This window comes from Numenius arquata, chromosome 1 (assembly GCF_964106895.1).
Source record: "Numenius arquata chromosome 1, bNumArq3.hap1.1, whole genome shotgun sequence".
Taxonomy (NCBI): domain Eukaryota; kingdom Metazoa; phylum Chordata; class Aves; order Charadriiformes; family Scolopacidae; genus Numenius; species Numenius arquata.
In genome coordinates this window covers 86477209-86492546 of record NC_133576.1, presented here as the reverse complement: position 1 = coordinate 86492546, position 15338 = coordinate 86477209, and the positions used below count along the sequence as shown (strand labels likewise).

The following is a 15338-nucleotide window of genomic DNA, read 5'->3' as shown; positions in this document are numbered from 1 at the left end:
CACCCATGGTAAATGCTAGACATTATTCACAGTACTGTTGCAGAAGGTAACTGTAGGATATGGTACAGTGGTTACTACGAAGGTCTCATAAGGGTGGAGATAACAATCACTGAGCCTGCAGATTAAAAAAATCATTTAATAACAATAAAAAGAGCTTGTCTGGCTCATCTTGGTTATATTTAAGATGTCTTTTATATGTATTGGATTTATACTGATTGAAAATTCATCATTTCTTTTATGTGACTGAACAATTAAGACTGATGATGTTAGTCTGGGCCCATAGACTTAAAGGTAGAGAAGGACATTGTTAAATATCTATGATGTGCTTACAATATTGAACCAGCATAACTTGATTTGAAAGTGCTGTATATGACATAGATTGCCATCATAAGGTGTTCACGGGCTGTTCAATATGGAAAGAAAACATAGGTGTGCTTTGCTGTCTGTCATTTTTCAGGCTGTCTGAGAGGAAGCCAAATCCTGGAATAGCTTTGGCGGTTATGAAGTAGGAAACATGCCAGTAGAATAAACCCAATGAACAAATTTTGTAAGAAATCCTGAAATTACAACGAAACAGCATGATGCAGAACTGTAAATACAAGTGGCTGGTATTATCATATGCTGTTTAGAAAAGCACAAATAGTCAATAAATCACGCAGTTGATTATTGTACTCATTCATCTGTGGGTTGCTGGGGCACCAGCAATGTAATTCAATCTTGAAGGTTTGTTATTGTTTAGACCACATTGTAAAATCTATTGATTATCCATGTGCAGCATGATTTATTCTTTCATCTAATATTTGTGCTCTTGGTAATAGGATACTGCAGCCATGGATTGTAACAGACATTTTAGATCACATACTTTATGGTTTTCATCTAGGAAAAAGTAATAATAAAAAATTGAGAGGGTTCATAAAAGCCTTATTCATGTCATTCTAAAGAGATTATTATAACATGATTATTTTGCTAACATTACCTACTTTAACAAATTTCGTCTGAAGCATTGATAAAATTTGTGTAAAAGACTGAATCTTACAGTTAGAAAAATAGCCACTTTCCTAGGAGACTTTAGTTTTCTTCACGCTTTATTATTTTAAACCAAGAAGCAATTTGACTTAAATTGACAAATTCTGGCTGCTCCAAGCTTTTATATGAAGGGTTCTTGAATTCTAGGTATCTAGAATTTAGTTCAGTTGTCTGGGCACAGCAACTAGAACCGTTTTAAGCGCGAAACATCCACACAAAGCCTGCAGTTGTGACACAGGAACCACAGGATACCTTCTTCTGCCTTTCTGAACAGGCAGATAAATGGCATCTAACACTGGAAATGGTACTAAACCCTCTTAGGCAACTAAATAAAGCCTCCACAGTAGAGTTTTACTTTCTTTGCGTTCCTTGTTCTCTCCAATTAAAACGAGACGTAATGTAAAGTAGGATATTTAGGGCTGTAATTTATCTGTCTGTGTATATGTGCCTCCCTGTGAGCTAGGTGTCCAAACTGCCTTTATAACTGGCGGAGATCTTATCCTCGGCTCAGTCGCCTTAAAGTGGGCGTCTTGATTAATCTAATATGCCCTGTCTGGTATGTTGTGTGTCATCTGCTGCTCCAGGACATGGCTCTCCCATACACACGTGCACTCCTACAAACACGGGGTGCAGGGGAGATGTCTGAGGTACCATCTGGCCTGAGGTGCTGAGGTTGAGAAAAGTAATGGAGCTGGTGGTGATGCAGACAGCTACAGAGTTACTCAGCTGGCAGTTCTGCGTGTCAGCTCATGGGATAAACTGAAGAAGTTTTGCTGTATTGAATAGGGTCCTGGCTTCAGGAGTCTGAATTTTGAAACAAATCAAACCCTTTCCTGAACCACTGTGCTATTTGGCACGTATGAATGCTTATAGTGAAATTCACTTTGTGCCATAGTGATGAAAAAAAGCCACCAAACCAACAAATGGGATACACTGTCCTGTTCTTTACTGTGGAGTGCAAAAAAAGAGAGAGAACAAAATTGGTCTTAAGAGTGGTGTGAAATATGAAACTAAGAGTTAATAGGTAGCAGAGGAAATGACTCTGATTTATAAGGATCTATCTCATTTTTATTGGAGAAAGCAAAGAATGCATAGAACATAAGCAGATTTGTTTAATATGTCTTGTCTGGGATCTTTTCACAAGGCATGCAATTTCAAATCTACTAAGTCAGTGATAATAATTTCATTGACCTGAACAAGCTTTTTGTCAGAATATAGGACATTTATTCTTATGCATAGATATATATTAAAGATGTGATAGGCAGTCTTGCTTATTATATTAAAATTATTCAGTGTTTTAATATTCCTTTCAGTCAGTGACTTAACGTCAGACTTCAGATTGCTTCACTAATTGCCTGACATAGTTTGACACTGATTCTGCCTATTTTTAACATTACTGTTTGGACAGTATTAAGTGTACTTTATGCTTTTCCTCAATTTATTTCTATAGAGTCCCAATAAAAAAATAAATGTGAAAAAATCATAGAATCATAAAATCATAGAATGGTTGGAGTTGGAAGAGACCTTAAAGATCACCAAGTTACAACCCCCCACCGTCATGGGCAGGGACACCTCCCGCTAGCGAGCAGGTTGCTCAAAGCCCCATCCAGCCTGGACTTGGCCACTTGCAGGGATGGGGCATCCACAGCCTCTCTGGGCAGCCTGTTCCAGCGCCTCACCACCCTCACAGTAAAGAATTTCTTCCTGATATGTAATCTAAATCTCCCCTCTTTAATTTTAAAACCATTAACCCTCGCCCTATCACTACATTCTCTGGTAAAGAGTCTCTCCTCATCTCTCCTTTAGGCCCCCTTCAGGTACTGGAAGGCCGTTACAAGGTCTCCCTGGAGTCTTCTCTTCTCCAGGCTGAACAACCCCAGCTCTCTCAGCCTGTCTTCATAGGAGAGGTGCTGCAGCCCTCTGATCATTTTTGTGGCCCTCTGCTGGACCCATTCCAACAGGTCCATGTCCTTCCTGTGTTGAGGACTCCAGAGGTGGACGCAGTACTCCAGGTGGGGTCTCACGAGCGCAGAGTAGAGGGGCGGAATCACGTCCCTGGACCTGCTGGCCGTGCTTCTTTTGATGCAGCCCAGGATGCGGTTGGCTTTCTGGGCTGCCTGTGCACATTGCCGGCTCATGTTGAGCTTCTCATCCACGAGCACTCCCAAGTCCTTCTCCTCAGGGCTGCTCTCCAGCCATTCTCCGCCCAACGTGTATTTGTGCCTGGGATTGCCACATCCCAGGTGCAGGACCTTGTGCTTGGCTTGGTTGAACTTCATGCGGTTTGCACAAGCCCATCTCTCAAGCCTGTCCAGGTCCCTCTGGATGGCATCCCTTCCCTCCAGCGTGTCGACTGCACCACCGAGCTTGGTGTCATCAGCAAACTTGCTGAGGGTGCGCTCTATCCCACTGTCCATGTCTCCGACAAAGATGTTGAACAGCACTGGTCCCAGTACTGACCCCCGAGGAACACCACTCGTCACTTGGCCGCCAATTGGACATTGAACCATTGACCACAACCCTTTGAGTGTGGCCATCCAGCCAGTTCCTTATCCACTGAGTGGTCCGTCCATCAAATCCATGACTTTCCAATTTTGAGACCAGGATGTCATGTGGGACAGCGTCAAATGCTTTGCATAAGTCCAGGTAGATGACATCTGTTGCTGTACCCTTGTCTACCAATGCTGTGGCAATATTGTAAAAGGCCACCAAATTTGTCAAGCGTGATTTGCCCTTGGTGAAGCCATGTTGGCTGTAAATACATAATACATGAAAACTTGTAAAGCTTGAATGAATAAAAGAAAATTACTCAGTCACAGCCATTCAGTGACTAATACTTGTAATGTGTTTCTAAGTATTTTTTTTCTCAACTCTAAGGTAAGTTTCATTTTGATCTAGGTATCGCTCCTTTGCCTTCCCTGTAGTGCAAACTTCTCAGGCAGATCAAGGAAATACCTCAATGCAAACACTCTTTCTGTTTTGAAAACCAGCATTTTTCCTTACCTGCAAATCATAGACGAAGTCAGGAGAGAACACTTCTGCAGTATACTTTAAATTTTATTAAAAACTACTCAGTGTGCTTAAGGGTTGCCACCTAACGCATGAAATTAAATATAAGTTTATCCATTCAGGCTTTGCTGGTTATGGAGATCTTGAGGCTTAGAGAGGGTGTATCCATCACTGTGCCTGAGGAGAGCAATTCTGCACGTTCCATCACTTTTCTTGACCATAGGGATTGCCAGACCAAACAGCATTATTTAAGAGCACATCCTCATGTGTGTTTGGTACAGCTCCTTCCTTTGGAAGACAAGAAGACAAAACTGTTTGATCTTTTAAGAGTTAAGTTTTAGTGGAATGGAGGAGTTGTTTCAATTATTTAATGTGCCTTTTGCCCATCCATTTGGATGGTAGTAGGAATGGCTTGAAGTGGAGTGACTGAGAGCATTTATCTTCCTATTGCATGTTGCAGAATGAGTCGTGAGATGAGAGAGCTAATGTATGTATATATGTAGACAGCTGTGTTAGGGCTTTGTTGTATAATTTAGTAACTCAGCTTAAAATTGATTTCCTTTTATATTTTTTATTTAGACTGGGCTTAATATATCTTGCCAAGAAAACCTGGATTATTAATTGTGTTGTAACATGACTTGTAAGGTGTTTGCCTATGTACAAAATGCAGTTGTGACTGTTTGTGAGAAGTTTGTCTCTTCAGAAATTCTAATGCAAAAATGCATGCTGGATAAATGTAAGATGTCCTTATGTAATTGTTTTAAATTTTAAATTCCTATTCTAATTTTGTTGGTTTTAAACCTTAAAAATAATGAGCTTTTTTTTTCTTACAGAAAGCTTTGAAACGCTTATCAGACTGGCTGAGAATTACACGAGCATGCTTTTCTGCAATGCGTATAGGAACATGGCTGCTGAGGCTACTACACATGTCCAGGAGTTTTTCACAGATGTTGGACTCTTCATATTTGGCACAGATGTTAGCACAGAGGAATTTGTCAACAGATTTTTTGACACCCTGTTCCCAGTAGTCTACAACCACGTGATTAACCCTGGCCTGACTGACATTTCACTGGAGTATGCGGAGTGCCTCCGAATGGCAAGAAGAGACATCAAGCCCTTTGGTAACATTCCCAAAAAGGCCATAGGACAAATGGGAAGATCCCTGTTACCCAGCCGGACTTTCTTGCAGGCTCTGAATTTGGGGATTGAAGTGATCAACACAACAGATCACCTGCATTTCTCTAAAGACTGCAGCAGAGCTTTGCTGAGAATGCAGTACTGCCCCCATTGCCAAGGGCTGACTTTAAGCAAGCCCTGCATGGGCTACTGCCTCAACGTCATCCGAGGCTGCTTAGCTAACATGGCAGAAGTTGATCTTCACTGGCGGGGATATATTCAGTCAATGGAGGAGCTCTCGAGCGCCATGAGTGGGACCTACGACATCGAGCACGTGCTTCTAAACTTTCATGCCCTCGTTAATGAGGCTCTCCTACAGGCTCGTATCAATGGACCAGAATTATCTCAGCAGGTAAGAAGCTGTTTTTATCCCCCATGCTCGATGCAAACATGACACTAAGAAAAGTAACACTGATAATTAATACTTGTTTGGCCATTTTTATGGTGATAAACAGATTTGTCTCCAAGTGCAGCTTCATTTGACAATGCATTTTTCCAGCACTGCCAGTTTTTATTTTAATCATGCACATGACCTGCTAATTTCCCATATTCTATTCGCAAGTTTAACATCAAGTGGAGATTTAACATTTTGGCAGCATTTACAGTAAAGGTTTTTCAAAATGAAAAGAATTCTTGTGTGGAATTTTATCTGTTCCCATTTCCCATAAAAACACAGGTTTTTTTCAAATTTTGGTGAGTGAAAATTTTTATTGCACAATCCAATGGAATCTTCTAGTCCTTCACTCTTTTTATTTAGAAGTTAACATTTTCAGTAGGTACACTGAATAGCTCAAGGTTTAGCTTTACAGCTGCGTCTGTTAAGTTCTACTGAACAAGGGTGAACAATGGAATGTGTCATTAAGTTTGGAAGCTTAAAATATAATGAGAGGAAAGTAAATTATCTGGCGAAAACTAATGTCACAAATATTCTATAAAAACAGAATAATAATCTGACATTTGTGTAAATGATGGTGTTAAACTTCAGCAATAGTAGTTGTTTGCGCTTTGGAAACTTGTTATACAACATACAGGCAGTAAGTTTTAGGAGCACAAAAAATATTTTTCAAGAACATAAATAAATTGTGTAATTGCTTCATTGTTATCTGATATGCACATAAAGATAAATTTAAACAATCCTTTTAGACACCAGTGGTCTGTCTTAAATAACCTATGACTTTGTGTGTATTATTGGCATGATTTTGTAGGTTTCAGAGAAAGTAGCATAGTTCATTTGTAACATGAACTAAATCCTTCCTTACATATATACTTAAGAGAAAAGCAAGTTATGTGAGAGGTCTGTTAGCTGTGAATGTATGAAGTGAAGAATTTTAAGATACCATTAAGGAAAATACACATTATTTAGCTACACATTAGAAAGAAAGTTAGTATATCTGTGAATTTATGAAGGTGATGTAAGTAGCAAAATTTTAATTCTCCCTCTGTTATATTTAATCCACAATATGTTTTGTAATTATATCTTTCTCTGTATTCTTACATGTAGACTTCACTGACAGTGACATATTCTGACTTAAAGCTGGGTCAAATCTTGATCTGGGGAGATGCCTTTGGTTTTACCCTCAGTCTATTAAAATGGGTCCTTCATCTTGCTTGTAGTCAGTGACTAACAGGGAAATTGCCCATTTCTATGAATTTCCCATTTTATCTGCTTTATACCAGCCGGCTACATTAGCCAGAATCTCCTGCTGCTGAACTACCTTGAGAAAAACTGTGATTTTTTTTTTTAAAGGTTTTTCACTAACAGTTTGGCTCAAAGGCGGCTCATTGATGCCTGTCTAATTCCTAATACGTTTCAGAGCTACAATTACCTTTCAGGGATATTCCCTGTACCTCCTGAGATTTTGGTGGATCTTTGTTGCCTACAATTTTCAGGAACAAGCTACAATAATAAAGCAAAGGCTCAAGGGAAGGCCTTCTGTTTCCTGTTTTATCCTGGGTCATTTAGTTTGAAAAGTTTTAGACTTGGATTTTCAACAGTGAACTGGCATTGGCACAGTCTTAAAAGTCTCTCAGCACACTCCTGTTTTCAAAATGAAAGTTTTTACTCTCCAAAATAGTATATTTTACTCCGGTTTAGTAAAAAATCAAATGGGTGAAGAGCTCTCCACCCAGTCTTTTGGCTTAATGAAAATTTCAGATTGATCCAAAATGAAATGCTGTATTTTGATTTTCCTGAAAACTCTATGCCTTCTCCCCTTCCCTCATATGATGTAAGGAATGCTAAAATTTCTTATGTAATGATAATTTGTGCCAATATGTTTGTTTCAAATTGATCAAGTGTTAACTTCTGTTGTGTTAAGATCTTCTCATATAGAATAACGTCCAAGCTTTAGAAAATAAATATTTCATTTTTCATTTGATCTGCGTCAGACCTATGCATTTAGACATATCTTTCACTTAATCTCTGTGTTGCAATTGGTGAGTCCTTTCTCTCTTTGATCCATAATTTGGTCAAACGAAGACTGGGATAGTGATGCATTGATCCCTTGAAACACGGCGATCTAGTCAGTCAGTTCTGATTTGCTGACTATGGCTTGAGTATATTTCATATTTGCCCATACATTAGGTACCTAGACCTAATTCTGACAGTTAATAAATACAGTCTTTCAGCTTTAAGGGGAGAGGACATGAATTCTGTTGAAATTGGCTCATTAATATTTATTTATTTTATCTTCAGAGTGACTCATGAACTGTTTCAAATTTTGATAAGCAATTAATGCATCAGTGATTCTAACAGACACAGAAAAGATGATTATGTGCCAGCAAATTATGGCTCGCTTAGGCACGCAGCAGTCTCTGCAGTTTTAAAAGTCAATTTCATCACAGTAAGTACTTTTGTGGGTTTTAAAGAAGCAGAGTTAAAAACTTGAAAGTTCGGAAGTATGATATATACATATGCAAATGCACATATAATGGTTGGACTCGATGATCCCAAGGGTCTTTTCCAACCTAGATGATTCTATGATTCTATGAAATGTCAGTATGAGAATCAACAGAGTATCCTGCTTAGTGATATATGTATTTGTACAGCTCTTAATCTAATTGTGTATGTTTAAATAACTATATGTAAAGGATTGTTTTCTAACATGGATATCTATATTTAAATTGAATGTATATTCATACTTTAAGCTATGTATGGTGTGGAAAGACCACTAATATATATTTTATATATATATATAAAAAAAGTGTATATATATATATAAACTGTATATAATATAACATGGCTTCCTTTTTACAAAACTCTTTTTTCCAGTAATTTACAACTTGTTCCCGCTTCTGCTTGGGTCAGCAGAGCAGTGCCGTCTCCAGCTGGAATTTCTCTTTCCCTTTGTTCTTCCTGTTTCGCATTCACAGCTTTAATTCCTGCATCCCACAGCTTCACTGACTGACAAATAAGTGCAGCACCTGTTCATCATCTCTATACCTGGGCATTATTCTATGCTATCCTGCCGAATCTAGTGGAGATGTGTGGGTTGGGCAACTATTCACATATTTATAAATGTTCATATATATATATGTGTGTATTGATGCATATTTAACGATAGTTCTGCTCTGTGTTCCTGAAGTCTATATGTGTCCATTTATGTGCTGTTTATACTCAGTGCATAGTGGACCCTATGCTTTTTAGCTGATAGGAGTTGGAACAGAATTTTTTTAGCAGACTTCTTTGTGTATGCTCATGCAAATATAACGAATGTAATAGAGGTTTAAGAGAGCTGCATCATACATAACAATAACAGTATTCATTATTAAGATAATCTGAAAAAAAAAAATGATGTTATGTATTGTTAAGCGTTGGATAATGGGTAAAAATGCTTACTGCTACAAAGGACTTTGTAGCTTCGTTGTGTGCTCCTCTTTGTGCTCAGCCTGAGTTGCCACGTGCTGGTCTCTGCACTTGTGTGTAGCTGGGGAAATCCTCATTGAGGGCAACTGTACAGGCTAATGAATGCACCACAAGAGCTTTGTAACACATTTAAGCCTTATTTAAGGAAAAGCAAACAAACAAACTAAAAACCTACGGAAACTTGTTTACAAGTTGTAATAAATTGTTTCACGTTGCCTCCATTCTCTTATACTAGCTACTGAGTGTCAATATTAAGACAGAAGGATGAAGATTTTAGCAAGAATTAGAAAGTTTTGGTGTGAATGGAGCCTACTGTCCCCAGCACAAGAATGTGTTTCTGTTCCCTTTATGCCTGGGTTGATGGCACGGCCCTATGCCACGAAAGGGCTAGTTCTTGGGTCACTCACAGTGTGGAGCTTAAGCCTGGGTTGCCCGAGTCCGGCTCTTGCTCCGTCCTCAGCTGTGTGTTTCCAGCCCTTTCCCTGTGTGTACGCTGCCTCGGCAGCTGAAAGTCAAGCTGGTTGAGGGACCTGTCAGCAAGAGAGAGTCTCTCTTAGCCATGGTTTTGTTTCGGTGCGTGAAGACTTGTGGTGTCATGCATTGGGTAATGCAGCAGCTGAGAGGTCCATCGGAGTGGAACAAGCAGAGGACATGAGAGGAGGTGAAATGGGTCTCAGGGAAGAGCTGAAGGAAAAGGGGAAGGGAACAGGAGAGAAAAGAAAGAGAAAAAGTCACAAGGCTTTATAATTACATCTTTCCTCCAAACTTCCCATGAAACTATTGTTCTTGAGTCCCAAAAGAGCAATGGTGTTTGGGATGAATATTGAATAAAAGAGATGAAAAGGAATATTGATTAGTTGTTCATTGTGTATTCTGGGCACTGATGATTTGGGGATCTGGAGGAAAATGAAGTATGTGACCATGATATTAAAAGCTATATATGCATATAAAAATGTGGGAATCAGAAACACAACAGAAAAAATTAAAATCACATAGACAAATTCTGGCATTTCCTAATTTTGGAAGTGAGGAATTTGTGCTATAGCTTTGTTAAATTCTTGTATGTATTTTTGTATGGGATGTAAGCCTGCAAAAATTTGGAATGGGCACTATGTCTTCACTGTGATCTAACCTATGTGGACTTTCACCATATGAATTTTCCAAACACTTGGGAGATAATGAAGATGTCAAAATTCTGGAAGTTCTCAAGTCATTTCACTCATGTTAGTCTAATCCTGAAAGAACATCTAAGTTATGTGTCTTCTAAGAAATATGCATAATTATATTGTATGAAAAGAGACTTTTTTTCTAGCTCTTTTTGTGATCTGTCATTAATACTAGGAAAAAAGCAACATCTTTCTTGTGTCCTAGAATGCTAGCAGTAAGAAGTTAATAGACCATACTTAGAGCTTTATTTCCTTATTGATTACTTTTGCTTGGAATGACTAGCTATAAACACTTAAACAGTCAGAACTGCTGTAATAGACTGATGCTTTAAACTTAATATTCCCATGAAGAGACATGAGAACATGAGACAAATAAATTTTAATATTAGAAAATGCGTATTATAAACTTTGCATATAAATCAGGTCAAGAAAGATCTGAAACTCATCACTTAAAATTAAATTGTAGTTATCACAAAGAGCTGTACTCAGCACACCTGAAATGGACTTCTACATCTATTCTATATGCATATAAAAATAGACAGTATAATGTTAACCAAAAGTGGTTACTGATTTGGTAGCAGTCAGAGAAATAATTACAGTATTTTTTTGTAAGGGAAATATTAGGCTGTACTTCCAAGCATTATTTGCAATGTCCACCCCCAATTTTACTTGAAAAACTTAAAAGTTATCCATCTAATAAAAAATTGGGAGAACAGAAGAATGGAAGAAAAAATAAGCATTTCCATTAAAACTGAAAATTCAGGAAAATAAAGGAGGAAAACAAGAAACATTTCCCTAAAACAATTCCATCTATCTAAACAGCATCGTCATATGAATGACCTCGTCATATGAATCACCTCTCCTATGAAGAAAGGCTGAGAGAGTTGGGGTTGTTCAGCCTGGAGAAGAGAAGGCTCCGGAGAGACCTTATAATGGCCTTCCAGTACCTGAAGGGGGCCTACAGGAGAGATGGGGAGGGACTCTTCATCAGGAAGTGTAGTGACAGGACAAGGGGTAATGGTTTTAAACTGAAAGAGGGGGAATTTAGATTAGATATTAGGAAAAAAATCTTTACTGTGAGGGTGGTGAGGCACTGGAGCAGGTTGCCCAGGGAAGTGTTCAAGGCCAGGCTGGATGGGGCTTTGAGCAACCTACTCTAGTGGGAGGTGTCCCTGCCCATGGCAGAGGGGTTGGAACTAGATGATCTTTAAGGTCCCTTCCAACTCTAACCATTCTATGATTCTACAATTCTATGAAGAATGCAGTTTACGTTGCAGATGGAGTAAGTTGTAGCTGTTTTTAAGCTCATCATCGATATCAACCAGGGAGAGTCCATCACTGGAAAGAAGTCTCTGTCACCGTAGGGGAGGGCAGGAAGGCTGGGCAGTTGGCAACAGGAGGTCAGCAGAATACCCTTCACCAGGATCCCAGTGCTAGGCCAGAGCATGGTGCTTCCGTGGGGGGAAGTAGGCACTGCTGCTTTTCAGAGAAAAGCCTCCAAGAAGGACAGACCACAGTCTCCATGGGCAGAGACCACATGTGATCTGAAAGACACAATAGCTCAGATGTGTTGCATTTTCCTCTTCTTTAGCTATTCCTCTCATTTTTGAGATTATACGTGATACAAACTACTTTTTCTCTTGGCTTTTGACCTGTCTCTCTACCTGTGCTGTTTCCTTTAAAAGCAGTCACATTCTCATTGTTTTCATGCCTTGTTTCCATGGCAAAGTGTGTGACACTTCTTTTGTCATGCAGCATACCAGCTCTTGGGTAGCATTCTGCTGCTCCTGCTAGGGCTCTGCTACAGGATTTATTAGGACTGCAAGGGACAAATGTCTTTCTTGAGCCTGTCCCTGTTCATCCTTTATAACTCGGTCTGCCTGGGCTGTTTTCACCTTCTTCCTCTAGGCACAATGCTTCTTCCTTTGCTTGCTGGAAGCAAGCGTGCAGAATGCTGTGACCACTGAAGATGTCATTGCCACTTTTCAGAGCATTTCTCAGGGCACTGCCAGACTGATGCAGCCAGTGTAATTGTGTTTTCAGGACGTCAAAAGCCTTCATTTTCATGGTGATGAGAGGGCAAGATCATCGTATCATTTTTCAAGGGTTAAAGAGGGTGAAAAATCTCATCTGGAGGGAATAGATGGAGTATCCCATGGGAAGACTGGCTTCAAAAATGGGAGGAAAACATCAGAGAACTTGTGGACAGAGGACAGTATCCTGCTGATAGTAGTCATGGCAGGTGTGCTGCCTGTCAATGTTTTCTTGCTTCAGATGTTGATTTGGAAGGGACACACATCATGGGGAAATTATAACCACCCTGGTGTCTGCTGGCAGGACAACACAGCAGTGAGCAAGCAGTCAAGGAGATTTCTGGTGTATATAGGTGACAACTTCCTGGCATAGGTGATTGATGAGCTAACAAGGAAGGATGCTCTACAGGACTTGATACTTAGAAACAAGGAAGAATGTGTCAGGGAAGTGAGAGTCAGGAGCAGCATTGAGATGATAAGACTTCAATATCCTAAGAGTAGAAAGCAGCACAAAAAAGAGGACTACAGACCCTGGCTGCTCATGGTTTGGATGGGTGTATGCTTTGCTGGGTGAAAAACTGACTGGATGGCCGGGCCCAAATTGTTGTGGTGAATGGAGCTAAATCCAGTTGGCAGCCGGTCACGAGTGGTGTCCCCCAGGGCTCAGTACTGGGGTCTGTTCTGTTTTAATACCTTTGTCAACAATCCTGACAAGGGGATCAAATACACCCTCGGGAAGTTTGCAGATGACACCAAGTTACGCAGGAGTGTTGATCTGCTTGAGGGTGGGATGGCTCTACAGAGGGATCTGGACAGGCTGGATCGATGGGCCAAGGCCAACGGTATGAGGTTTAACAAGGCCAAGTGCTGGGTCCTACACTTGAGTCACAGCAACCCCATGCAGCGATACAGGCTTGGGGAAGGGTGGCTGGAGAGCTGCAACTCCCGACCTAAACAATTCTGTGATTCTGTGAAATTACTTAGAAGGTGGGTGCATCAGAGGAATATTCTTACCAAAGAGCCAACCATCTTTGAATCAGTAGCTGTGGTGGGATAGGACCCACATATGGGCATCATGGACAAGGCAGGAACCTATTATGTTCATGGTGTTCTTTGAGTGTAGGATGTGGGCACTGGCTTCATCTCATGGCTGGTGAACATTGCCGTGCAAGGTATTCACTACCACGCTATGCTGGTAAAACTGACTCTGCACAAAACAGTACACATCATTATCTATTTCACAGATACTTGGTCAAAGCAAAAGTGAATGAATTGTTCCTTATACAATTTCAAAGCCTGGATGAAATTCCTCTGGACAGGATGATAAAAATTGAGGCCAACTGAGTGATAGCCCAGAGGTTCTTGAAGCAGTTGCTTGCAAAGCTATATATCAACTATATGTACTTTTCTTCTTGAGAGAAATAGACTTAATGATGATAAAGAGTGGAGGGAAAATGAGCCTTGTTTTAGAAATTGCACAGATACCACCTAAATTTGATGTCATAGGAAAATTAATTATATTGTTTCTATCACCAGACTGTCTAACTGGACTCAGCATTGTACGCCTGTAACCTTCAGCAAGCGTGCATTCTTATTATCAATTTGTAAAAGACAGACCCCAAGTGAGCAACATGTCATATAGTTCTTTCATACTTGTTAAAAAAAAAAGTAAAAAAGGAATTTATAATTTTCAGCAAAGCAGACTTTGGAATAAAATTTTAGAGTTCTGCCTGAAGCTTTTGGCATATGTCTCTGCCATCGTTACTTTGCTGAATTTAAATTACTTGATAAATTGATGAATTTAAATTACTTCACAAGATCGATAGAAACTGATTTGTGGAAACTGCTGAACAGTAATTGGATTTTAAGTCCTCATCTTATACATGTCTGTATTCTAATATCGTTATGTTTTAAAGGAAGGTTTGATATCTAACCTAACACACAGCTGAACAGCATCGCCTTCCATTTCTCTCCACTCACAGATACGCATCCAGCTGTAGCTGTGAAAAACCGTGGTGCTTGTATAATAAAGAATGGCATATTTTTATACATCAGTCTTTTTCTTTTAAATGTAGGGTGGAGTAAGTGTACTGCAGTCGTGACCTCCATCTGATTCAGATTCTTCTAGTGGGATATTTCACTTCTCCATTATTTCAAAGTGGAAAAGCTTCTTGCTTCTGTCAAAAGGTTTTCTTCTGAGGCTAAACTGGGCTTCATTCATCAGAAAAGAGAATGGAGAACTTTGAAAACAAAGTGAAAATCAACAAAGCAAGTGTTTATGGCTTGTTTGTAAATAATGAAAAGTTGTTTTCATTAAATAGTAGGCTTTTTTTTCCTACCTAAACATAATTAGTGGTTTGACAGCTCTTCCCATCTTTTGTGGTTTGATCCATCCTTGCTATATATTTCAGCAGCTTGTACTTACTGAGGTCTGAAGTTTCATTCTTATTTCTGTAGTTTTGCCCTCTATACCACACCCTATATACTACCACTATAAACGCCCATGCTGTTTCACGGATTTTTTAACTAAAATTGGTGTTTTCCAAATAACGACAAAATCTCTGCTACAATATTTAGCAGTGGTAAACACATAACAATAGTGGTAAACACATCCCAGGAGAACTCATGGATGTTGGAATCCCTGTTGTAAGCTCTGTGCTGCAGAATTCTGCTCAAAATCGGTGACGTTTCTGAATGCAACTGGTCTACTTGTGTTTAATGTGTAGGGAAAGGGCTTCAGATCATGCACAGAATATTAACAGAGGCAATAATACATCCATAGATAGGCACACATTTTGGAAAAATGTGTTCGTGTATGATCGGCTCCTTTTATTTAGCAGCGCATTACTTCTCAAGTGCAAATTGGAAAGAAAAAATAAAATTGATACATATTGCTGGATATACATTTGCTAATATTCTGTTAGTGTCTTTATTGTAAAGTTTATTATGCACTGGCAGATGTATGGCAGACAGTGGAAACACTTGTTTCTGTCAAGCATCATAGAATCATGGGAGTTGGAAGGGACCTTAAAGATCATCGAGTTCCAACCCCCCTGCCATGGG

General features: G+C 39.5%; 1 protein-coding gene across 1 annotated transcript in view; it reads left to right on the top strand.

Moving 5' to 3' along the window:
• The window catches only part of GPC5 (glypican 5), a 727404-nt gene that overhangs the window by 113283 nt on the left and 598783 nt on the right, over window positions 1-15338 (top strand). Inside the window, exon 3 of the mRNA XM_074168139.1 lies at window positions 4869-5563. Coding sequence (XP_074024240.1) covers window positions 4869-5563 — 695 coding nt within the window. The remainder of the gene's footprint in view (window positions 1-4868; window positions 5564-15338) is intronic.